Here is a 27,407-nt window from a genome sequence, read left to right as displayed (position 1 = left end):
ATCCGCCATGGCAGAAGCCGCTCGGACAGCGTACGGATGGATCGCCATGCCAAGGAGGGGTCCCTGGTCTCATTGGGAGACCTAGAGAGAACCAGCCAACCTCCGGATCCGGTACCCGTACTTTGAAAGCGTCCGAGTGGTGAGTGAACTTCGAGAAAGTCCAGCACGCTAATGTCTGTTTTTTTTTCTCGTCTCTTATCTCCGTCTCTCCCCTCTTTTCTTACATACATTTGGGGGGGTGGAGTATAGGAGGTCCCCAAGAAGTGTAAATCAAAGGCTAAAAACAAGGAATGTCCCTTATGCAAGAAAGCATTGAAACAATCCTGGTATAAAAATCTGTGTCAGGATTGCATTAACAAGACTGCAGCGGAGGAAACGCCCTCCTTTACAGAGAGTCTAAGATCACTGATCCAATCAGAGGTCTGTAGGTCTGTAAAAGCATTGCAGACAGCCAACACAGATACCAGATCTAGGGACAGATCCAGCCCCTCAGTAGCGTCACAAAGAGATTCCTCGGAGTCAGAGGGGGACTCAGATACAGCTCGCTGCCCAGATAGTAGCTCAGAGGAGGAAGATACATTTTCAGCAGAGGCTATGGATAAGCTTGTAAAAGCTGTTCCCTCTACCATGGGGCTGGTAGATGAGAAGGCAAAAAAGACAGCCCAAGAACTTATGTTCAGTGGTCTGCAAAAGAGAAAACGGAGGTCATTCCCTATTAATGAACAGCTACAAGAACTGATTAAAAGGGTGTGGCAAAAACCGGAAAAAAGGTCCCAAATAACCACCTCCCTAAAGAGAAGATATCCTTTTGAGGAGGAGGCGTCCTCATCTTGGGATAGAGCCCCAAAAATTGATGTGGCAGTTTCAAAAGTTGCCAGAAAGTCCTCCCTGCCATTCGAGGATATAGGTTCTCTAAAAGAACCTCTGGATAGAAAGAGGGATAGTTGCCTAAAGACAGCATGGGAAGTCTCAGCAGGGGCACTAAGGCCAGCTATCGCGGCCACTTGTGTAGCCAGATCCCTTAAAATCTGGATAGACAATCTGGAGGAACAGGTGGATCAAAAAGTTCCCAGAGAAACTATCCTAGAGGCAATACCAACCATGAGAGCAGCGGCAGTGTTTCTAGCTGAAGCATCAGCAGACTTGGCTAGACTGGCAGCAAAGTCAGCAGCTTTAGCCAACACAGGACGCCGGGCGGTATGGCTTAAATGCTGGCCAGGAGATACACAGGCAAAGATGAAGCTTTGCTCTTTGCCTTGTGAGGGGAACTTCCAGTTTGGACCGGCATTAGACGAGGTGTTAGAGAAAGCCAATGACAAGAAGAAAAATTTTCCAAAGCAGCCATTTCAGCCCTTTCGGCGCTCCTTTCAGAGAGGCCGAAAATTCCGAAGGCAGCAGTATAGAGACCGAGACAGGAGCAACTCGGACAAGCGATCCAGGGGAGGAAAAGGCTTCTCTTTTGGCAAGTCCCCCAGGGACACCAAGAAACCCTCCCAGTGACTGTCCTTCTCAGGTGGGAGGGAGGCTCTCACTTCCTTCCAGCCTGGGAGAGGATCTCATCCAGCGTATGGATCCGTCAGATTATAGGATCAGGCCTAAAACTAAAATTCCACCACTGGCCTCCAAGAAGATACATGCAGACCCTGGTACAGTCCTCCCAAGAGAAACAAGACAGTCTGGAAGCAGAAATAATATCACTCCTAGACAAACACGTCTTGGAAGAAGTTCCAATAGAGGAAAGGATGAAAGGCTTTTTCTCTCCCCCCCCCCCCCCCCTTTTTCTCATAAAAAAAAACGGACAATTCCTGGAGGACAATAATAAATCTAAAGGGCCTCAACAAATATCTAATAATTCCATCGTTCAAAATGGAAACAATAAAATCAGCAGTGAAGCTCCTATATCCTCAGTGTTACATGTCTGTCCTAGACCTCAAGGATGCTTAGTATCACATCCCAATCAGACAACAAGATCGTCAGTTTCTCAGAGTGGCAGTTCAGATGGGGTCCCAGTTGCGTCGCTGTCCCAAAGGGCAGAGCCCTGTACTGAAAGTAACAGCCCCACGGGTATTTACAAAACTGATTGCAGAGGTCACAGCACATCTCGGAGAAAAAGATATTCTGATAATACCCTACTTAGACGACTTCCTGATAGTGGGGAAACATTTTTCTCACTGTCAGGAGCAGGTCAGAATAATGATGGACACTCTACAGACACTAGGATGGCAACTGAACCTCAAGAAATCCAAACTAGAGCCAGCAATGGTCCAGAATTTCCTAGGGATAACGGTAGACTCCGTGGCGCAGGAATGTCGCCTCCCAGAGGAAAAGATCAAACAAATGATTATGACCACATTAAAAAAACCAGAGATGACTTTAAGAAGAGCCATGTCGGTGTTAGGGTCCCTAACCTCCTGCATACCGGCAGTAAAATGGGCCCAGTTCCATGCAAGAGGCAGTTGGTGTGTGCTGCAGAATGACCTGGAACTTCAAGGGCAGCTAGAGCAGAAGCTCATTCTCCCACTCTCTGTATTCAAAGTAATCGCAACGGACGTCAGTCCATGGGGGTGCGGAGCTCACGCAGACACACTATGGGTCCAAGATCCCTGGGCTCAAGAGGAGAAAAATCTATCCTCAAACGAGTGGGAACTCCTAGCAATCAAAAAGGCGCTAGAGAGATTACTTCCTCACTTGACAGGGCATCATGTGAGAGTCCTGTCAGACAACCGAACAGCGGTCGCATAGGTGAACCACCAGGGGGGCACCCATTCTCGGTCACTGATGCACATAACCAAAAGACTCATGACTCTAGCCGAAAGGCATTTCCTTTCATTATCAGCCCTGCATATTCGAGGTGTGGACAATATAAAGGCAGACTTTTTAAGCAGGAACCACTTAAGGCAAGGGGAATGGTCCCTAAAAAAGTCAATTTTTCAACGGATAGTGCACATGTGGGGAAGACCCAGTGTAGACCTCTTTGCCTCAAAAGCCAACAAAAAAGTTCAAAAGTTCTACTCCCTGAACCCAGCAGACAGGCCGTTGGCAGTAGACGCCTTCAGCATAGAATGGACGTCAGGACTCTTGTATGCCTTCCCACCGATATGACAAGGCCAGGGTAATTGTAATAGCTCCCTTCTGGCCGAAAAGACCATGGTTTTACTGGCTGAGAGTGATGTCAGTGACGGACCCGTGGGTTCTCCCGGAAGACCAGGACCTTCTAACACAGGGTCCCGTCAACCACCCGCAGAATTCCGGGCTACATTTGACAGCCTGGCATTTGAACGGTCGTTGTTAGAGAAAAAAGGGTTCTCAGCTGGTTTAATATCCACCTTACTTAGTAGCAGAAAACCAGTAACGACCAAGATCTATGGGAGAATATGGAAGAAATTCCTGTCCAGCTCAGGGCCAATACGGGAAGGGGAGGTCCCGATAGTGGCAATACTGGAGTTCCTGCAAAAGGGCTTAGATCTGGGATTAGCTGTTAGTACCCTCAAAGTACACATTGCTGCCTTATTCAACTTTGACCTGGCAAGCAATAGGTGGGTGGTGAGGTTTATCCGAGCCTGTAGTAAAGCTGACTCTGTTCCATCCCCTACTCCTCCACCATGGGATCTAAATTTAGGCCATGTTCACACGCTGCGGTTTTTACCGCGGAACCGCCGCGATTTTGATGCTGCGGGTCCGCAGCAGTTTCCATAGCGTTTACATTAACATGTAAACCCTATGGAAACCGCAAACCGCAGTGCACATGCTGCGGGAAAAACCGCGCAGAAACGCAGCGGTTTACAACCCGCAGCATGTCACTTCTTTGTGCAGAATCGCTGCGATTCTGCACCCATAGGAATGCATTGAACCGCTTACTTCCCGCATGGGGCTGTGCCCACGTTGCGGGAAGTAAGCGGATAATGTGCGGGTGGTACCCGGGGTGGAGGAGAGGAGACTCTCCTCCAGGCCCTGGGAACCATAAAATAGTGTAAAAAAAAGAATTAAAATAAAAAAAGAAGCTATACTCACCTCTCAGCACTGCCCGCGGCCGTCCGGTCTCAGTTGCTGTGCCGAACAGGACCTGTGGTGACGTCGCGGTCACATGACCGTGATGACGCCGCGGTCACATGACCGTGACGTCACGAAGGTCCTTGTCGGCACAGCCGCTTGCAGCGCCGGGGAGATCGAGACGTCAGAGGGTGAGTATAGCCAATTTTTATTATTTTTTACATTACTATTGATGCTGCATATTGCTGCATATGCAGCATCAATAGTACAGCAGTAATCCCGCAGCGGAAACCGCGGAACAAACCGCGATAAATCTGCAGGGATAACCACAGCGGTTTTGCCCTGCAGATTTTCAATTCCGCTGCGGGATTAACCCGCAGAGGAACCCGCAGCGTGTGAACATGGCCTTAGTGTTGACAGCTTTGACAGAAAGCCCCTTTGAGCCATTAAATACAACATCAGATAAAGTACTAACATTAAAAACAGCTTTGTTAGTGGCACTTACATCGGCCCGTAGGGTGGGGGATTTACACGCGTTGTCAGCCGACCCCCCCTTACACACAAATTATGGACGATAAGGTTATATTAAAATTAGATCCGGCATATCTCCCCGAAGTGGTATCGAGATTTCATAGGGCTCAGGATATAACCCTACCCTCTTTCTGTCCCAATCCTAGTAACAAGAAAGAGGAGAGACTCCATTGCCTAGATGTCAGGAGATGTATCCTACAGTATTTAGAGATGACAAAATCCTAGAGGAAACAGAGGGCTTTATTTGTTTCATTCCAGGGGTCAAGGAAGTGCCTTAAAGCCTCGAAACAAACTATCGCTAGCTGGGTGAGAGAGGCCATTATTCTAGCGTGTAGTAGTGCAGGCAGGGTTGTTCCACAGGGTCTGAAACATGACAGCACCGTTATATTCCCACCCTTTTGATCACGTCATTAGTTGGGTGCATTATTAGCATTACTTGTATTATACACTCCCTGGGGTATCTGTGAATAGAACCGTATAGGATGTATTATTTATGTGTACACTAACCAGCGGAGTTCCTCTTGTTCTCTGTAAAACTGATGTGGAGAGAGGAGCCGCCCCTTTTATCTTGAAGGTTTCCTGTCCTTGATGGGCGGAACCCCTCTCTCGTGGTGCCGTCATGTCTCATGAAAAACACACATTACCAGGTATGTAATACCCGTGTTTCCAACCCTTTAGGGCCTGCCGCACTCTAAAAGTTTTTGTGACATCTTCCCAACCCCTTAGTTTAAAATGAAAAGATAACCCTGATAACCTGTTCCTGGCTAACGCTGCAGAGGAACCGTTCGCATGTAGATATTGCAAATAAACCTCCGTTGCTTCCAACCTTGCTCCACTGGAAGTATGCACCGCAACTTTATTCGCAAACTCCCACCATTCCTACCATGCCTTATCATATGCATTCCATGTTGAATTAGCCACTGACGCCCAAATCAGTGGCATTAAGAGGTTCCCGGTACCTTATGAAAATCAAATCGTGAAAGTGAGTCAGCCATAGCGTTATCAATACCCGGAACATGCCTGGAACGGAACCAAATATTCAACTGTAAGCATTTTAACAATAGGAATCGAATCCGCTTTATGACTGGGATACTGGAAGAAGATAAATGATTTAACGAATGAACCACACTTTCATTGTCTGCCCAAAAATAAATGTGAGAATTACGAAACTGATCACCCCAAATAACAACTGCCACTACCAACGGGAATAACTCAAGCAATGTAAGATTTTTTGTCCAATTATTATCCACCCAACTTTTTGGCCACCGCTCTGCACACCACTGATCTTGAAAAATGACTCCAAAACCCACCGACCCAGCTGCATCAGCGAAGAGATGAATATCCTGACAAGACTTTTCCTCACTTAAAAAACAAGTACAACCGTTACATTTTTGCAAAAAACTTTTCCATACCCGCAGGTCTTCCAGCAAAGGAAGACCAAGTCTGATCCTATGATGAGGAAGCCTCGCTCCTCGTGTAGACATAGCCAAACGTCGTGAAAAAATTCTACCCACCGGCATAACCCGACATGCAAATGCTAACAAACCCAAAAGGGATTGCATTTGTACCAGGGTAACTTTTTTTATGGAAAGAAAACCATCAATTTTTTCAAGTAATTTTTAAATTTTTTCCGAAGGTAAACGAAAAACCTTATTAACAGTCTCTTTCAATACCGAGAAAGGATAAACGGTTCAGTGGACCCATTGTTTTTTCTTCCGATAGCGGCACCCCGAAAACTTGCATTAACTCCCGAAACTTAATCAAAACCTTCTCACAAAATTCTGAATTTGCTGGACCTACGAAAAGAAAATCGTCCAAATAATTCGTAATCCATTGTGATCCTGACTCGATTTTTACTGCCCATTCCAGGAAACTACTGAATAATTCGAAATACTTACATGAGATGGAACAACCCATCGGCAGGCAGGTGTCATAATAATAGTTACCTTCCATATAACATCCAAGGAGATGATAACAATCCGGATAAACTGGAAGCAAGCGGAAAGCCGATGCAATGTCAGGTTTTGCCATAAGTACTCCAGGTCCTGCCTGACGCAAAAGCCTCAATGCGTGATCAAAAGGCACATAAGTCACTGAAGACTCTTCCTGACTAATTCCGTCATTCACCGAAGAACCCTTTGGGTGTGAAAGATGATGAATGAGTCTAAACTCCCCGGCTCTTTTTTGGGAACTACCCCTAACGGGGATACCCTCAAATTATAAAAGGGGTGTGTAGAAAAAGGTCCCATCATTCGACCAAGTGCCACTTCTTTTTTAACCTTGGTTGATAAGACTAGCGGGAGTTCTTTTGCTGATTTTTAAATTACAAGAAAAAACTGGGTCCTTGCAATAGTTTAAAAGGTATAAAGAAGCCATATTGAAAACCAACTCGCAACTGAGCAGCTGCTGCCTTATCATGATATTTACTTAGCCACGGCTCCATCGCAATGATGTTCACTGGCGTCCTTACCCTCCTGCTGGGGATTTGTCTTGGGCAGGGTGAACTTTGAGACTGGTCTGGGGCATTTTGTGACTGAGTGCGGACCTCCGCGAACTGAGCACTCATGTTTATACTTACACTAGATTGTGGCCCGATTCTAACGCATCGGGTATTCTAGAATATGCATGTCCCCGTAGTATATAGACAATGATGATTCCAGAATTCGCGGCAGACTGTGCCTGTCGCTGATTGGTCGAGGCAACCTTTATGACATCATCGTCACCATGGCAACCATTATGACATCTACGTCGATACTGTGCCCATCGCTGATTGGTCGAGGCGAATTCACGGCAGACTGTGCCCGTCACTGATTGGTCGAGGCAACCTTTATGACATCATCGTCGCCATGCTGTGCCCGTCTCTGATTGGTCGAGGCCTGGCGGCCTCGACCAATCAGACGCGGGATTTCCAGGACAGACAGACAGACAGACGGAAAAACCCTTAGACAATTATATATATACTAGATTGTGGCCCGATTCTAACGCATCGGGTATTCTAGAATATGCATGTCCCCGTAGTATATGGACAATGATGATTCCAGAATTCGCGGCAGACTGCCCGTCGCTGATTGGTCGAGGCAACCTTTATGACATCATCGTCGCCATGGCAACCATTATGACATCTACGTCGATACTGTGCCCGTCGCTGATTGGTCGAGGCCTGGCGGCCTCGACCAATCAGAGACGCGGGATTTCCAGGACAGACAGAAAGACAGACAGACAGACAGACGGAAAAACCCTTAGACAATTATATATATAGATAGATAATCTCTGTAAAATCGGCAATGACCTTCGTTGTACAACCAGCAAGTTCCCCGCCTCCGAACGGTGACTGGCCCAGAGCTTGTCTGTTGGCCAGGGGCCCCGACTTGAAAGGGCTGACTGCTCCTTTGAGCCATCATAAGACGCAACCAAGAGTCCGTGGCCTTAACTCCCCAACCCAGCTGCGGATTAATGGCCAGACGTCGACGAAAATCCTCGTCATACCTCCACCACGCTGTGCCCCCATGTGTCTTATATGAATTATAAATGGTATCCATATATAGAAACAATTTCGAGCGCCTCTCTGGGTGTTTCTTACCCATGACACAACCTAAAACGAAAAATGCTTGCAGCCAATTGTTAATTGTTTTTGCAACTTTTGGACGACGCTCATAAAACCTGTCAGAGGAACGCCGTTCCTTGTCCACAGAGCTCTGTTCCGGGGACAATAATGACCATATATCAATTTAGTCATTACCCCATATTTTTTCCAAAGTCTCCTTATCCAAATGAGAACCCAAAGGCGCAACGCCACAATAGAAAAGGTCCTTATGAATATCCGCACACAAAGGCGGGGGAACATTAGCATCGCTTTTTTCTTTGGTCAATAACTTAGGATTCAAAACTAATTTTTCTCCACTCAAAATGCTTCGCAAATTTTCCAATGTCACTAATTTTTTTTTACCTGCTCATGCTCCCATGCTCCCACATAGTCAAACTCACCGGACTGTGCATCAGTCGCGGTTATTCCTGTAGCCACAGGAAGGGATCCTTCATGATAACCACGCTGATCTTCGAGAGACGTCCTGGGAGATTGGCGACTCCTTCCATGACTGCATCCACGGGACTCCGATGAAGAAGAATGATAACGCGATTTCTTCGAACGCCTGCTGGAACTAGAAACTGATATCCCCCTTCTATGATGGGATCGACGACTATGGCATCTGGAAGAATTTCTGTCCGAATCCGAAGAAGAGTAAGAAGATCTATCATGTCTTCCACTTCTATAACTCTTCCCCTTTTTATGAGCCGAAGCCATTTCAGTGTGAACTGATAAAGGATAGCCTGCTCCTGCTGATGATGCAGTCACCACTCCATGATGATGTGACATCTGTGTAGATGACATTGCTGGTATAGTCCCCATAACTTGACCTACATTACCAGAACTCATCAGCAAAGGAGGTGTCTGTATGGGGTTATGAAATTGGGACAAAGCCAACATGGGTGGAAGGGGTATCATTTGATGCTTATATCCTACCTGCACCGTTGGAGTAGGTTGTGGACTAACCAAACCCAGACTTGAGGAAGTATGGGCAGTAATAGGATTATCTTGCACAGATTGATTCCTTACCGAGGCCAAATCAACAGACAAGTGATCTCCAACTGGCTGAGGTAACGAGCATGTTGTTGTTGCTCAGTTACTCTGCTGCGCCCAGCCTCAACTTCGGAGGAAGAACTGGCACTGTGTGTACCTCCCATGGGTTGATAATGTCCTGTCACACTATGAGGTAAATTAGGGGTTGTTTCCCTTAATTCTCCTGACACTCCCTCAGTCTGTGCCTTGCCAATTGAAGGGGTCCGGGGCTGAAGTAAAACAGCGCTTCGCGGACCTGAACGGCTACGCTTTTCAAAATTCCCGCCTTTTTTCGTTCCCCTATGGCGTTGCTGTGATTTCACTGAAGTATCTCTGCCTTCAGCGACAGAACACGTCCCGACCGGAGACCCCGTCCCTGCTGTAAGCGGTAGAGCTGGACGCAGCTGGGGCGGGCTCAGCCTCTCCGGTGGGTGCGGCTTACGCCGCGACCGACAACTACCTCCATTCTTGTGAATGCCCGCTTTTCCAGCCCCCAAGTCCGGTAAGAATGCCGCAAGCCATGCGGCCCCTTCTTTGCTAACCTGCTCTCTGATGGCGTCCTCAAGGGAGGACGACATCTTCGCAAACAGCTAAAACAAACCTATCTGGTAAGCGGCAGGAATCTCCTCAGGCACCACCTCACGCTGCAGCCGACTGGTGTAAACTGTCACCAGAAGTGACTCACTCACAGCCCAAGGGGAGGGGCCGTGTACTTGTTAACCCTTTCCCGGCGTCCCGGAGAACAGGGCAGGAAACCATAAAACTTGGTCGGCCAGTCAGGAGCCCTCCGGCATATAAAGCCGGGCCCCCGCATTTTGGATGGGGCGAAAGGGGGGTGATTTAAAAAAATAAATAAATATATATATATATATATATATATATATATATATATATATATATATATATATATATATATATATATATATATTTTTTTTTTTTTAACTTGTGCCATGCTTCAATAGCCTCTGCTATTAGATAGAAGTTGCTATGTAGCTGAATTGCAGGCTTGCTATAAGTGCCAACCACAGGGTGGCGCTCACAGCAGGCCGGCATCAGTAACCATAGAGGTCTCAAGGACCTCTATGGTTACCATCCTGACGCATCGCCGACCCCTGATCATGTGACGAGGGTCGGCGATGCGCTCATTAGCGGTAGCTAAATGCCGCTGTCAGCGTTTGACAGCGGCATTTAACAGGTTAATAGCGGCGGGTGAATCGTGATTTCACCCGCTGCTATTGCACACACATGTCAGCTGTACAAAACAGCTGATATGTCGCGACTTTGATGTGGGCTCACCGCCGGAGCCTGCATAAAAGCGGGAGACACGACATGCGCAGTACTAGTACGGCGCATGTCGTGAAGGGGTTAATAAATCGGCTAGATCTGACTAGCGCATTCCCAAATCAAGACCAGCGTGAACGTTGGCGGTGAATCAAGGCCGTAGTATCTGCCATTATTACCTCCCGTGGTCAGCATTCCACAGTCTGACTGCTCTAACTGTAAAGAACCCTTTCCTATTTAGCTGCAGGAATCCTTTTCCTTCCCACGTAATGACTGCCCCCTGGTTCTTAGTACAGTCTTTCCAAAGGATAAATCGTGTACCACACCTTTTGTTTTGAATGAAAAAAGTAGTAGTATACTGCCCAGCCACGTAGTATATTGCCCAGCGATGTAGTATATTGCCCAGTGACGTAGTACACAGCACAGAGCAACGTAGCATATTGCCCAGCCACGTAGTATATTGCCCAGCTATGTAGTATATTGCCCAGTGACGCAGTATATTGCCCAGTGACGTAGTATTCAGCACAGAGCCACGTAGTATATTGCCCAGCTATGTAGTATATTGCCCAGCTATGTAGTATATTGCCCAGCTATGTAGTATATTGCCCAGCTATGTAGTATATTGCCCAGTGACGTATTATATTGCCCAGTGACGTATTATATTGCCCAGTGACGTAGTATATTGCCCAGTGACGCAGTATATTGCCCAGTGACGTAGTATTCAGCACAGAGCCACGTAGTATATTGCCCAGCCATGTAGTATATTGCCCAGTGACGTAGTATATTGCCCATTGACGTAGTATACAGCACAGAGCCACGTAGTATATTGCCCAGTGATGTAGTATATTGCACAGAGCCACGCAGTATATTGTACAGCGATGTAGTATACAGCACAGAGCCACGTAGTATATTGCCCAGCCGCATATTATATTGCCCAGCCACGTATGTCACTGGTTAAAAAATAAACATACTCTCCTTCCGATCCGAGGGCCCCTTGTAGTTCTAACATACTCACCATACTTGTAGTTCTGTCGCCTGTGCGAGGTACAGGCGGCAGCTTCCAGTCCCAGCCTGCTCGCGCAGGCGCGCAGGGCCTGTGATGACGTCGCGGTAACATGACTGTGACGTCACGGCAGGTCCTTTCCGCGCAGGCGCGTAGGACTTGCGATGACGTCACGGCCACATGACCGTGACGTCATGGCAGGTCCTTCTGCCAGACCATCCGTGCCAACGGAACGTGCCGGTTGCATCGCGAGGAGCGGGAAAGGCGTCGTAGGTGAGTATATAATCATTTTTTATTTTTAACATTAGATGTTTTTACTATTGGCGCTGCATAGGCTGCGTCAATAGTAAAAAACTTGGTCACACAGGGTTAATAGCAGCGGTAACGGAGTGCGTTACCCGCGGCATAACGCGGTCCGTTACCGCCGGCATTAACCCTGTGTGAGCGGAGGGGTGTATGCAGGCGCCAGGCAGTGAGTGCGGGGAGTAAGGAGCGGCCATTTTCTTCCGGACTGTGCGCGTCGCTGATTGGTCGCGGCAGCCATGACAGGCAGCTGGCGAGACCAATCAGCGAACGAATAACCGCAACAGACAGACAGAATGACAGACAGACGGAAGTGACCCTTAGACAATTATATAGTAGATGAGATCTCCTCTGAGGCGTCTTTTTTCTAAGCTAAACAAGCCCATCTTTACGAACCTCTCCTCATATGAGCGGCCTCCATCCCATCTGGTTGTTGCTTTTGAACTGACTCTATCTTCTGAATGTCCTTTTCAGAATGTGGATCCCATATTCTAGATATGGCCTTACAAGTGGTTTTAAAAGGAGCAATACTTCAAGTTGGTCGATGTACCGCCTATTAGCCCTTCATTTGATTAGCTGATCTGGTGCGATGTCATTGTTGCTTATGTGATGTGTGACGTTGTGCCAGAGTTGTTGACACTGTTGGGTTAGAGGGATTATTACTTTTCCTATTCCAGAGGCCATAGTGAAATAGTGTGACTTGATTTGCACCAGTCTTAGTAATAATACATTGAGATGAGGGATTTTATCTTTCTTTATACACCCTAAAATCTTGTTTGCTTTTGCAGCTGCTACTTGACATTGAGTGCTGCTGCTCAGCTTACTTGTAACCAGAATCCCCAAGTCCTTCTCCTGTTCTGTAGTCCCAAGTATACTCCCATTTTCTGTATATTGTAAAGACATGCAAAAGTGCAATAGAGTTTTATCCACATTAAAAGGTTGATAATGTGAGCAGTATTGCCTTTAATTATGAGTTTGTGTGAGACACCACACATATAGTGCCTGAAAAACCAGAGGCAGCAGCTTCTATGGAACAGTAGATTTGAGTAGCAGGATTGGAAGTGTTTCTACGCTCTCCGGAAAACGGCACAATAGTGGTATAATAAAATTGTAGGTTTATTGTCAACGTGTTTCAGAGTCCACAGACTCCTTCAGGACAGCTATACATAAAATTAGATTTTTCTGCATGATTGTCCTGAAAGAGTGTGTGGACTCTGAATCGCGTTGACAATAAGGCCATGTTCACACGTTGCTGTTTTTACCGCGGATCCGTAGCGTTTTTGATGCTGTGCATCTGCAGCAGTTTTCCATGCGGTCTACAGTACCATGTAAACCTATGGGAAAACCAAATCCGCTGTGCACATGTTGCGGAAAAAAACGCATGGAAACACAGCATGTAAATTCTGTGTGCGGAACTGCAGCGTTTGTGCACCCATAGACTTGCAGTGAGTCGGGCACTTCCGCAGCAAAACCGCAGATGAGGAAGAAACGGCAGATGAGGAGGAAACGCTGCAGTTCGGGAGGAGGGAAGTGTGTGTGTGTGTGTGTGTGTGTGCTGGCGGGGTTGTCGGGGGGGTCTGTGCGGGCTGCCCGGGGGTCTGTGCGGGGCTGCCGGGGGTCTGTGCGGGCTGCCGTGTGGGTGTGTGCAGGCATTGTCCGATGGGACTAAAAGTCCCATCGGGTTATGCCTGCTACAGTGACAGTGATTGACACATTAGCCAAAGATGGGACCGTAGTAGTCCCATTCAATGTGTTGAATGTAAACAAGAACACAAACATATAACATACAACTGAACATACAACATATGACAACATACAACATATATCAGTACATACAACATGACAGAACATACAACGGTACATAGAACATACAACAGTACATACAACATATAACATACAACATATAACAGAACGTGCAACATATAACAGAACATACAACATATAACTGTACATACAACATACAACAGAACATATAACATACAATACATAGAGTACATTCATATATTGCATACAATACATACATATAACATAGAGTACATACTCACCATCACCTTGTCACCTTGATCCCCCGAAGCCAGTGTCACCTGTAAAAAATATTATAATAATAAACAAACACTATACTCCCTGATCCGTAGAAATCCAATTAAAACGAGTGTCCCACAACAATCTCCCGTGGACAGCAGCAGCATCAGCTGATGCGACTGCTCTCCAGGGGCTCCAGGAATACAATGACGGAAGGTATCCTTCCGCACTGTATTCCTCCGCCACTGTAAAAAATAGTCCCTAGTCTCACTTGTGGCACTGCTGTGTGAGAAAGTTCCCACGAAGCAATGCCATAAAGTAAGACTGAACTAAGGTAACCTCAGTGATACACTGTAGGAGCCATTGTCTCCTGTCAGTGTGTCACTGGAGGTCTATAGATCAGTGACATCACCCGATGTCACTGTTCTATAGGGGAGATCGTCGTGGGACATTCGTTATTAATTGGACTGCGTCAGACAGGGAGTATACAGTTTATTATTTTTAATTTTTTGCAGGTGATCGAGTATGGTAAGTATGGTTAAATTAAGAATAATAAAATACTATTTTCTGGCTGTGTCTTTATTTTTTTTTTTAACTCTTTCAGTACTGTAGGATTAATAATGGATAGGGGTCTCATTGACGCCTCTCCATTATTAACCGGGCTTAATGTCACCTTACATTAGCAAGGTGACATTAACCCCCTTATTATGGGGCGGCTGCGGGCTGGTATTTGTAGCCGGGGGGGGGGGGGTGGTAGGGCAATATCCCCTCTCTAGGCTATGAATATCAGCCCCCAGCTGTCTGCGTAGCCTTTCTGGCTATAAAATATAGGGGGACCCACGTCATTTCTTTTTTTGGGGTCCCTCTATTTTAATAGCCAGTAAAGCCTATGCAGACAGCTGCGTGCTGATATTCATAGCCTGGGAGGGGGCCATGGGTATTAACCCCTTCCCAGGCTACAAATATTGGCCCCCGGCTGTCAGCTTTCCCCCTCTGGCGCAGAAAATTGCGCGGGAGCCCACGCCAGTTTTTTTATTTTTTTATTAAACGTTCTTTAAGAAACATCGGCCTTGCTATTATACAGTTATATGAAAAAGTTTGGGCACCCCTATTAATCTTAAGCTTACTGTTTTATAACAATTGTTTTTTTTTGCAACAGCTATTTCAGTTTCATATATCTAATAACTGTTGGACACAGTAATGTTTCTTCCTTGAAATGAGGTTTATTGTACAGAAAATGACAGGTGCAGAAGTATGGGCACCCCTATCATTTAACAGGTCAAACAAAATTTGACAGGTGCATAAGTATGGGCACCCTTATCATTTTCTTGTTTTAAATACTCCTACCTACTTTTTACTGACTTAGGGCTCATTTCCACATGCGAGAAACACGTCCGTGTCTCGCATGTGGAAGCGAAGCTGTGGCGCCGGCACTTTGGAGCGGAACGTGCAGCTCCATGTGTTCCTATGCGGTCGCACGCTCCGCTCTGGAGTGCCGGCGCCAGAGCTTGGTTTCTACATGCGAGACACGGACGTGTATCTCGCATGTGGAAATGAGCCCTTACTAAAGCACTTTTTTGGGTTTTGTAACCTCATTGAGCTTTGAACTTCATAGCCAGGTGTATGCAATCATGAGAAAAGCTACTTAAAGTGGCCACTTGCAAGTTGTTCTCCTGTTTGAATCTCCTTTGAAGAGTGGCATCATGGGCTCCTCAAAACAACTGTCAAATGATCTGAAAACAAAGATTATTCAACATAGTTGTTCAGGGGAAGGATACAAAAAGCTGTCTCAGAGATTTAACCTGTCAATTTCCACTGTGAGGAACATAGTAAGGAAATGGAAGAACATAGGTACAGTTCTTGTTAACCCCTTCCCGACCTGTGACACAGCGTATGCGTCATGAAAGTCGGTGCCAATCCGACCTGTGACGCATATGCTGTGTCACAGAATGATCGCGTCCCTGCAGATCGGGTGAAGGGGTTAACTCCCATTTTACCCGATCTGCAGAGACAGGGGGAGTGGTACTTCAGCCCAGGGGGGGTGGCTTCACCCCCCCGTGGCTACGATTGCTCTGATTGGCTGTTGAAAGTGAAACTGCCAATCAGAGCGATTTGTAATATTTCACCTATGAAAATGGTGAAATATTACAATCCAGCCATGGCCGATGCTGCAACAGCATCTGCCATGGCTGGAGACCCCAATCTGCCCCCACCCCACCCCACCGATCACCTCCCCAGTCGTCCTTTTTGCCCCGATCTCCGTTCCGCTCCCCTCCTCCCTCCTGTCGGCTCCCCCGGTCCTCCTGTCCGCTCCCCAGGTCCTCCGATCCCCCCCCCCGTGTTCCAATCCCACCCCCCCATACTTACCTAGCTCCGATGTCCCTCCCGGTGTCCGGCCGTCTTCTTCATGGGCGCCGCCATCTTGGAAAATGGCGGGCGCATGCGCAGTGCGCCCGCCGAATCTGCCAGCCGGCAGATTCGTTCCTGCACATTTTGGTCGCTGTGATAAGTTCTATCACAGCGATCAAAATAAAAAAAATAGTAAATAAATCCCCCCCCCCTTTATCACCCCCATAATAAAATATAGAAAATATAATTATTTTTATTGTTTTTCCATTAGGGGTAGGGTTAGGGGTAGGGTTAGGGGTAGGGTTGCACTTAGGGTTGCACTTAGGGTTGCACTTAGGGCTAGGGTTGCACTTAGGGTTGCACTTAGGGCTAGGGTTGCACTTAGGGTTGCACTTAGGGTTGCACTTAGGGTTGCACTTAGGGCTAGGGATGCACTTAGGGCTAGGGATGCACTGAGGGCTAGGGATGCACTTAGGGCTAGGGTTGCACTTAGGGCTAGGGTTGCACTTAGGGCTAGGGTTGCACTTAGGGTTAGAATTAGGGTTAGAATTAGGGTTAGGGTTGGAATTAGGGTTAGAATTAGGCTATGTGCACACGGTGCGGATTTGGCTGCGGATCCGCAGCGGATTGGTCGCTGCGGATTCGTATCAGTTTTCCATCACGTTTACAGTACCACGTAAACCTATGGAAAACCAAATCCGCTGTGCCCATGGTGCGGAAAATACAGCGCGGAAACGCTGCGTTGTATTTTCCGCAGCATGTCAATTCTTTGTGCAATTCTGCAGCGTTTTACACCTGCTCCATAATAGGAATCCGCAAGTGAAATCCACACAAAAAACACTGGAAATCCGCGGTAAATCAGCAGGTAAAGCGCAGTGCGTTTTACCTGCAGATTTTTCAAAAACTGCGGAAAAATCCACACAAATCCGCAACGTGAGCACATAGCCTTAGGGTTAGGGTTGGAATTAGGGGTAAGACTAGGGTTAGGGGTGTGTTGGGGTTAGGGTTGTGGTTAGGGTTGGGATTAGAGTTAGGGGTGTGTTGGGGTTAGTGTTGGAGTTAGAATTGAGGGGTTTCCACTTTTTAGGCACATCAGGGGGTCTCCAAACGTGACACGGCGCCACCATTGATTCCAGCCAATCTTGCGTTGAAAAAGTAAAATGGTGCTCTCTCCCTTCCGAGCCCCGACGTGTGCCCAAACAGTGGTTTACCCCCACATATGGGGTACCAGCGTACTCAGGAGAAACTGATCAACAACTTTTGGGGTCCAATTTCTCCTGTAACCCTTGGGAAAATAAAAAATTGCGGGCTAAAAAATTATTTTTGAGGAAAGAAAAATGATTTTTTATTTTCACGGCTCTGCGTTATAAACTTCTGTGAAGCACTTGGGGGTTCAAAGTGCTCACCACACATCTAGATAAGTTCCCTTGGGGGTTTAGTTTCCAAAATGGGGTCACTTGTGGGGGGTTTCTACTGTTTAGGCACATCAGGGGCTCTGCAAACGCAACGTGACGCCCGCAGAGCATTCCATCAAAGTCTGCATTTCAAAACATCACTACTTCACTTCCAAGCCCCGGCATGTGCCCAAACAGTGGTTTACCCCCACATATGGGGTATCAGCATACTCAGGAGAAACTGGACAACTCTTGGGGTCAAATTTCCCCTGTTACCCTTTGGAAAATAAAAAATTCAAGGCTAAAAAAAAATTTTTGCGAAAATAAATTTTTTTTTTTATTTTCATGGCTCTGCGTTATAAACTCCTGTGAAGCACTTGGGGGTTCAAAGTGCTCACCACACATCTAGATTAGTTCCTTGGGAGGTCTAGTTTCCAAAATGGGGTCACTTATGGGGAAGCTCCAATGTTTAGGCACACAGGGGCTCTCCAAACGCGACATGGTGTCCGCTAATGATTGGAGCTAATTTTCCATTCAAAAAGCCAAAAGGCGTGCCTTCCCTTCCAAGCCCTGCCGTGCACCCAAACAGTGGTTTACCCCCACATATGGGGTATCATCGTACTCAGGACAAACTGGACAACAACATTTGGGGTCCAATTTCTCCTGTTACCCTTGGGAAAATAAAAAATTCTGGGCTAAAAATCATTTTTGAGGAAAGAAAAATTATTTTTTATTTTCACGGCTCTGCGTTATAAACTTCTGTGAAGCACTTGTTGGTTTAAAGTGCTCACTATGCATCTAGATAAGTTCCTTGGGGGGTCTAGTTTCCAAAATGGGGTCACTTGTGGGGGAGCTCCAATGTTTAGGCACACAGGGGCTCTCCAAACGCGACATGGTGTCCGCTAACGATTGGAGCTTATTTTCCATTCAAAAAGTCAAATGGCGCGCCTTCCCTTCCGAGCCTTGCCATGCGCCCAAACAGTGGTTTACCCCCACATATGAGGTATCGGCGTACTCAGGAGAAATTGCCCAACAAATTTTAGGATCCATTTTATCCTGTCGCCCATGTGAAAATTAAAAAATTGAGGCTAAAAGAATTTTTTTGTGAAAAAAAAAAAAGTACTTTTTCATTTTTACGGATCAATTTGTGAAGCACCTGAGGGTTCAAAGTGCTCACTATGCATCTAGATAAGTTCCTTGGGGGGTCTCCTTTCCAAAATGGGGTCACTTGTGGGGAAGCTCCAATGTTTAGGCACACAGGGGCTCTCCAAACGTGACATGGTGTCTGCTAGCGATGGAGATAATTTTTCATTCAAAAAGTCAAATGGCGCTCCTTCCCTTCCGAGCCTTACCTTGTGCCCAAACAGTGGTTTACCCCCACATGTGAGGTATCAGTGTATTCAGGAGAAATTGCCCAACAAATTTTAGGATCCATTTTATCCTGTTGCCCAAGTGAAAATTAAAAAATTGAGGCTAAAATAATTTTTTTGTGAAAAAAAAGTACTTTTTCATTTTTATGGATCAATTTGTGAAGCACCTGGGGGTTTAAAGTGCTCACTATGCATCTAGATAAGTTCCTTGGGGCGTCTAGTTTCCAAAATGGGGTCACTTGTGGGGGAGCTCCAATGTTTAGCCACACAGGGGCTCTCCAAACGCGACATGGTGTCCGCTAAAGATTGGAGCCAATTTTTCATTCAAAAAGTCAAATGGCGCTCCTTCCCTTCCGAGTTCTGCCGTGCGCCCAAACAGTGGTTTACCCCTACATATGAGGTATCAGCATACTCAGAACAAATTGGACAACAACTTTCGTGGTCCAGTTTCTCCTTTTACCCTTGGGAAAATAAAAAAATTGTTGCTAAAAGATCATTTTTGTGACTAAAAAGTTAAATGTTCATTTTTTCCTTCCATGTTGCTTCTGCTGCTGTGAAACACCTGAAGGGTTAATAAACTTCTTGAATGTGGTTTTGAGCACCTTGAGGGGTGCAGTTTTTAGAATGGTGTCACTTTTGGGTATTTTCAGCCATATAGAACCCTCAAATTGACTTCAAATGTGAGGTGGTCCCTAAAAAAAAATGGTTTTGTAAATTTTGTTGTAAAAATGAGAAATCACTGGTCAAATTTTAACCCTTATAACTTCCTAGCAAAAAAAATGTTGTTTCCAAAATTGTGCTGATGTAAAGTAGACATGTGGGAAATGTTATTTATTAACTATTTTGTGTCACATAACTCTCTGGTTTAACAGAATAAAAATTCAAAATGTGAAAATTGCAAAATTTTCAAAATTTTCGCCAAATTTCCATTTTTTTTCACAAATAAACGCAGAAATTATCGACCTAAATTTACCACTAACATGAAGCCCAATATGTCACGAAAAAACAGTCTCAGAATCGCTAGGATCCGTTGAAGCGTTCCCGAGTTATTACATCATAAAGGGACACTGGTCAGAATTGCAAAAAACGGCAAGGTCATTAAGGCCAAAATAGGCTGGGTCATGAAGGGGTTAAGGCCAGAAGTGGCAGGCCGAGAAAAACATCAGAAAGGCAGAGAAGAAGAATGGTGAGATCAGTCAAGGACAATCCTCAGACCACCTCCAGAGAGCTGCAGCATCAACTTGCTGCAGATGGTGTCACTGTGCATCGGTCAACTATACAACGCACTTTGCACAAGGAGAAGCTGTATGGGAGAGTGATGCGAAAGAAGCCGTTTCTGCAAGCATGCCACAAACAGAGTCGGCTGAGGTATGCAAAAGCACATTTGGAGAAGCCAATTTCTTTTTGGAAGAAGGTCCTGTGGACTGATGAAACCAAGATTGAGGAGTTTGGTCATACAAAAAGGCGTTATGCATGGCGGCAAAAAAACACAGCATTCCAAGAAAAACACTTGCTACCCACAGTAAAAATTTGGTGGAGGTTCCATCATGCTTTGGGGCTGTGTGGCCAATGCCGGCTCCGGGAATCTTGCTAAAGTTGAGGGACGCATGGATTGCTCTCAGTATCAGCAGATTCTTGACAATAATGTTCATGAATCAGTGACAAAGTTGAAGTTACGCAGGGAATGGATCTTTCAGCAAGACAATGATCCAAAACACCGCTCCAAATCTACTCAGGCATTCATGCAGAGGAACAATTACACTGTTCTGGAATGGCCATCCCAGTCCCCAGACCTGAATATCATTGAATATCTGTGGGATCATTTGAAGAGGGCTGTCCATGCTCGGCGACCATCAAACTTAACTGAACTGGAATTGTTTTGTAAAGAGGAATGGTCAAAAATACCTTCATCCAGCATCCAGGAACTCATTAAAAGCTACAGGAAGCGACTAGAGGCTGTTATTTTTGCAAAAGGAGGATCTACTTAATATTAATGTCACTTTTCTGGTGAGGTGCCCATACTTATGCACCTGTCAAATTTTGTTTGAATGCAGATTGCACATTTTCTGTTATTACAATAAACCACATTTCAAGGCAGAAACATTACTGTGTCCAACAGTTATTAGATATATGAAACTGAAATAGCTGTTGCAAAAAAAACAATTTTTATAAAACACTAGCTGTACTACCCGGCTTCGCCCGGGGTAATAACTGCTGTTAGCAAAATAGAATGTGTTAACAAAAATTTATTCTGCACAAAAAAACCACAAAACAAATAGATAGAAATGTAATTATTAAAAGGCAAAAACTAAGCTAATAGAAGCATTTTACAACATATATTTCAACACCAGAGATATTCCACACAGATTTAACTAAATTGGCCAAGTAATGTGAAGTAATCTTCTACTTACTTATTCGAGAGCCTTTTGATAAACGACATTCTTAGTTTTTCCTTCAGGTGCAAAGACAAACAGATTTTTGGCTGTTCCAACTCTTGAACAGGCCACATAAAGTTGACCATGAGAAAAGCATGGAGATTGTAAATCTAAGCTAGCTGAAGAGCCCGGCGTTGCCTGGGCATAGTAAATATCTGTGGTTAGTTATAGCACCTCACTTCTCTTATTTTCCCATCACGCCTCTCATTTTCCCCATCACATCTTTTATTTTCCCCCTCACATCTCTTTTTCTCCCTCACACCTCTTATTTTCCCCCTCACTCCTCTTATTTTCCCCCTCACTCCTCTCATTCCCCCCTAACACTTGTCATTTCGACCTCACATCTGTCATTTTCCGATCACTCCACTATTTTCCCTCACTCCTCTCATTTTGCACTCACACCTTTTCATTTTCACCTCACACCTCTCATTTTCACCTCAGTATATACATGTTTGTCATCTCCCTTATATATAGTATACACCTGTATGTCATCTCCTGTATATAGTATATACCTGTATGTCATCTCCTCCTATACATAGCATATACCTGTATGTCATCTCCTCCTGTATATACTATATACCTGTAGGTAATCTGCTCCTGTATATAGTATATACCTGTATGTCATCTCCTGCTGTATGTAGTATGTACCTGTATGTCATCTCCTCCTCTATATAGTATATACCTGTGTCATCTCTCCTGTATATAGTATATATCCGTGTCATCTCCTCCTGCATATAGTATATACCTGTGTGTCATCTCCTCCTGTATGACACCTCGTTCACACGTTATTTGGTCAGTATTTTTACCTGAGTATTTGTAAGCTAAATTGGCAGCCTGATAAATCCCCAGCCAACAGTAAGCCCACCCCCTGGCAGTATATATTAGCTCACACATACACATAATAGACTGGTCATGTGACTGACAGCTGCCGGATTCCTATATGGTACATTTGTTGCTCTTGTAGTTTGTCAGCTTATTAATCAGATTTTTATTTTTGAAGGATAATACCAGACTTGTGTGTGTGTTTTAGGGCGAGTTTCGTGTGTCAAGTTGTGTGTGTTGAGTTGCGTGTGGCGACATGCATGTAGCGACTTTTTGTGTGTCGAGTTGCATGTGACAGGTTAGTGTAGCAAGTTGTGTGCAGCAAGTTTTGCGCATGGCGAGTTTTGCGCGTGGCGAGTTTTATGTGTGGTGCCTTTTGAGTATGTGCAAGTTTTGTGTGAGGCAACTTTTGCATGTGTTGCAACTTTTGTTCATGTGGCAATTTTTCCGCGTGTGCAAGTTTTGCGTGTGGCGAGTTTTCCATGAGGTGAGTTTTGCACGTGTGGCGAGTTTTGCATGTGGAGAGTTTTGCGCGTGGCGAGTTTTGAGCGGCGACTTTTGTGTTTCAACTTTTATGTGGCGAGGTTGGTGTATGTGTGGTGAAATGTGCGCTGAGGGTGGTATATGTGTTCCAGCACGTGGTAGTGTGTGGCGCATTTTGTGTGTGTGTTCATATCCCCGTGGTGGTGTGGTGATTATCCCATGTCGGGGCCCCACCTTAGCAACTGTACAGTATATACTCTTTGGCGCCATCACTCTCATTCTTTAAGTACCCCTTGTTCACATCTGGCTGCTGTTAATTTGCCTCCAACACTTTTCCTTTCATTTTTTCCCCATTATGTAGATAGGGGCAAAATTGTTTGGTGAACTGGAAAGTGCGGGGTTAAAATTTCACCTCACAACATAGCCTATGACGCTCTCGGGGTCCAGACGTGTGACTGTGCAAAATTTTGTGGCTGTAGCTGCAACGGTTCAGATGCCAATCCCGGACATACATACACACATACATACACACATTCAGCTTTATATATTAGATTAAGCTTAAGATTAATAGGGGTGCCCAAACTTTTTCATATAACAGTATATCTATGGATATATGTATAGATATATCTATAGATACATAGATGTTTCTATCCATATATCTATCTGGCTACTTTCACACATCAGGTTTTTGCCATCAGGCACAATCCGGCGAGTTTTGAAAAAAAACAGATGTGAAACTGAGATGTGAAATGAAGAATCCGGCCTCCGAATCCGTTTTTTCATGCATTTTTTCCCCCATTGAAATCATGCACATTTTCTCTCTCTCTCTCTCTCTCTCTCTCTCTCTCTCTCTCTCTCTCTCTCTCTCTCTCTCTCTCTCTCTCTCTCTCTCTCTCTCTCTCTCGGCTACTTTCACACATCTTTCCGTTAGGCAGGATCCGGCGAATTTTTGAAAAAACGGATCTGTTGCAAATAGTGAAAAACTGATGCAACTGATCCTTTTTTTTTGTTTTTTTTTTTTAGAGAGAGCGAACGGAAAATATGCATGATTTCAATGGAAAAAATGCATGAAAAACTGCATTCGGAGGCCGGATTCATCATTTCACATCTCAGTTTCATAAGTTTTTCGCCGGATCCGTCGCTGTGCGTTTTTTCGCCGGACAGAAAAAACTTTCCTCTGTAAGTTTTCTCCGTCCGCCGGAAACAGTTATTTTTGACAGATCCGGCAAAAAACGGCTGAAACGTCTGGCCATCAGGCGCAGTCCAGCGCTAATACAACTCTATGAGGAAAAAAACAGATCCTTTTTTTCAAAACTCGCCAGATTATGCCTGACGGCAAAAACCTGATGTGTGAAAGTAGCCTAACTATCCATATATCTATCTACATCTATCTATCTCATTCCATCTATCTTATCTGTCTCTGTCTATCTATGTGTGTAATGGAGTGTGGGTTGGACAAGACATGACATCACAAATCTTTTTTTTTTTTTTGTTCAAGAATACATCTTTATTTAGCTTTCAAAAATGCATACAAAACCGCATCAAAAACCGCCCCAAAACCGCGCAAAAAAAGCATCAAAAACGCACCTGCGTTTTCTGCCAAGAGCTGCGGATTTAGTGCAGAAAAATCCGCAGGCAAATCTGCAACGTGTGCACATAGCCTTAACCTTCAATTTTATTATACCTCTAATTGTGCCGTATTCCGGAGAGCGCAGAAACACTTCCAATCCTGGTACTCAAATCTACATGTTCTGTATATGCAATACCACTACTGTGGCCTGTGTGCATTATCTACAGAAATGAAGACTAAACCTACATCTGCAGTGGACTTATTCGTTCTGATATATAAAAAAGTAAAATGCAACTGATGTTTTGTTTTGTTTTTTTGTCTTTTTTCAGGTATAAGGAACACGATGATGGCTTTCTACGTTTGCAACTGGTGAGATATGAAAGTGTAGAATTGACAGAACAACTAATGAAAGAACGTGAGAAGCAGGGAGTGTCCCTGGATGACACCCCTACCTGTCTGGTTTTAAGCCAAGGAGCCAGCACCGGATTGGATGGAGTAGATTATGACAGGACTGCGGTAGAGAAGGACTACAGATTGATATCAGAATGACCTATTGCTTAGTATCCACCTTGCCTTTGAACAAAGAATAGTATGATGCCTGTATCTAGGATAGTACGTTCTTCTGTAAGGATCCAAAACTGAGCGCTTTATAATCGTAACTTTCTTCCACCTGTTCTGGCCTCAGTTTAACATCAAAGACTGGAAACAGAGGTTCATCTTGCTCAGCTTCTACACTTCAGGAACCAGAAGGGGCACATCAATGAGATATCTGGCAGGTTCGCCCCTTTATGAAATCCTAACAAATGCTCCTGGCCATTAATGGGTGGCTTCTCTGCATTGCGGCAAGTCCAAGACTGGAATCCTAAATGATGGCCACTAATGACTGCATACTTAGACATAACAGAAATCATCCAAATGCGTCTTTTAGCGTGACTAATAATGTGACTGCTTTGATCTGTTCACCCTAAATTATGATTAAATGGGTGCTACATGGAGGTTTCACACAAAGCATTTTCCATTATTAAAAAAACCACTCCAGTTTTCCAGCCAAAGTAGTAAGTTGATCCGCTAGAAAGGGTAGCTATGAGCTAACTTTTTCCTTTTTATTTCTAGCTTGTTTTTTCTATGATCGGATGGGTGAAACTACCCTTGGGCCAACACACATTCAGTATTTGGTGAGTTTTTAACATCAGTATTTGTAAGCCAAAATCAGGAGTGGAACAATCGGAGGAAAAGTATAATAGAAACACGTCACCACTTCTGCATTTATCGCCCACTACTGGTTTTGGCTACAAATACTGATGGAAAATACTGAATGTGGCCTTAAGCTGACAATTTCAGCTGGTTTTCTTTAAACCTGGCAATTGATTCCAACCTAGGTACTCGGACACATGACCTGGTATTTGTCAATGTCACAGTGGCCTGACATAGAAGTTCCTTCCTACTACTGGTTTACATCTTTGATTTGCAGTTCGACTTGTGTAATAAAACTGACATTTTTGGCCCCAGTGTAACTGAGGTTCCTGCATTCAATGCACCGATGCTGATAACAACTGTCAAGAATTCAATCTGTAGTGATCTGTTAGAGGAGAAGGTAATAATTAGTTTTACTTTTTAAGGCTATGTTCACACCGCGTCTTTTTTTACACTGGTTTTTAAGCATAGCCGCTCAAAAAAATGCTGGAAAAAGTGCTAAAGAAAATGATCAAAACAATGACCCTATTAATTTGTATGGGAAAACATACAGTTCACAAAATCAGGCTTTTGAACCTCTTTTAAAGAGGATCTTTCACCAGTTTATTCATGTTAAACTGGCCACATCAAAGAATAGTAGCTAAGGAAATTATGAAAACCTAATCTGTTGGTGGCCCCAAGGACTGGAATTTGGGAAACACCAATCTAAGTTACAATAGATTTGTTCCTAGGGGTGTGTTCTTCTTCACCTGCATGAGTTTGACCAATCATGAGTAGGCAGCATCAAGCAGGGGAGAACTTAACATGTCCTCCTCATGAATCTCTGTAGCTACTGTGTAGAGATAAAGCAGAACTGAGTAATGTATCTTTACAGACACCTTCAGATCTCATCTCGCAGTGCTGCCATATACTGACTGCCACGAGACGGTGTGTGGAAGGGGTTGGCCATGATGCAACCAGTTTAACATGCTCCAACTAGTGAAATGTCCTTTGGTAAATGCTTCAGGCTTTCAAAGACAAGTGTTTAAAGAAGTAGCATGTACATTCTTGTAGAGTTTTCTGCTAAATAGATGCTGAATACTTTACAATTGAAGTCAATAGGTTAAAGAGCTACTCTGAGGTTTTGCTTCAAAAAATGCTAGTGTTCTTTTGTTTTATGGATTTAAAAATAGTCTGGAAAACTCAGGTAAAAAAGACTGCCAAAAAACGGAAAAAAACCAAAACATCGGTAGGACAAAAACTGGCATGCTCAGGAAATTAAGTGACCCCATTTTGGAAAGTAGGCCCGACGTAACTTATCTAGATGTGTGGTGAGCACCTTGAACCAACGGGTGCTTCACAGAAGTTTAGAATGAAGAGCTGTGGTCATAAACTTCTGTTTGAGCGCATGGCAGGGCTAGAAAAGGAATAGATTGTGAATGCCGTGTCTCATTTGGAGAGCTCCCCACAAGTGGCCCCATTTTGGAAACAAACTAGATCCCTCAAAGAATGTATCTATGGGTTTACAAAACACTTTTAACCTACAGGTGATTCACAAAACTTTATAACATTTAGATGTGAGAACAAAAAATTATTTTTTTTCCACTAAAATACTTTGGCAGCAAATTTGTAATTTACATGAAGGGTAATGGGAGAAACTGGACCCCACAATTCGTTATGCAATTTCTCCTGAATGTAGCAATACCACACATATGGTTGTACTCTACTGTTTGAGAATACAGCAGGAATTGGATGTGAAGGAGGGCTACTTGGCTTTTAGAATGCAGCCTTCATTTGAATAGATTGTGGGCTCCATTAACTGAGCCCCTGAGGTGCCAGAACGGCAGAACCCCTCCCCAGGTGACCTCATATTGGAAATTTCACAGTTCATCTAGGGCTCTAGCGAGTATATTGAATCCATAGGTGCCTCACAGAATTTTATAACATTGAGACGTGGAAATATGACATGTTAGTGGTAAAAATTTAATTTTTGTTGAAAATTTTTCAGGTACACAAGAGTTAATAGGTGAAACTGGACCCCACAATTTCTTTCGCAATTTTTCCCG

General features: G+C 44.7%; 1 protein-coding gene across 1 annotated transcript in view; it reads left to right on the top strand.

Moving 5' to 3' along the window:
* HINFP (histone H4 transcription factor) overlaps positions 1–25,862 on the top strand; it is a 65,852-nt gene extending 39,990 nt beyond the window's left edge. Inside the window, exon 9 of the mRNA XM_077250587.1 lies at positions 24,498–25,862. Coding sequence (XP_077106702.1) covers positions 24,498–24,717 — 220 coding nt within the window. The 3' untranslated portion in view covers positions 24,718–25,862. The remainder of the gene's footprint in view (positions 1–24,497) is intronic.
* The last annotated feature ends 1,545 nt before the right edge of the window (positions 25,863–27,407 follow it).

This window comes from Ranitomeya variabilis, chromosome 4 (genome assembly GCF_051348905.1).
Source record: "Ranitomeya variabilis isolate aRanVar5 chromosome 4, aRanVar5.hap1, whole genome shotgun sequence".
NCBI classification, from domain to species: domain Eukaryota; kingdom Metazoa; phylum Chordata; class Amphibia; order Anura; family Dendrobatidae; genus Ranitomeya; species Ranitomeya variabilis.
The sequence above is the reverse complement of the archived record's forward strand: the minus strand, read 5'-3'. Positions and strand labels throughout refer to the sequence as shown.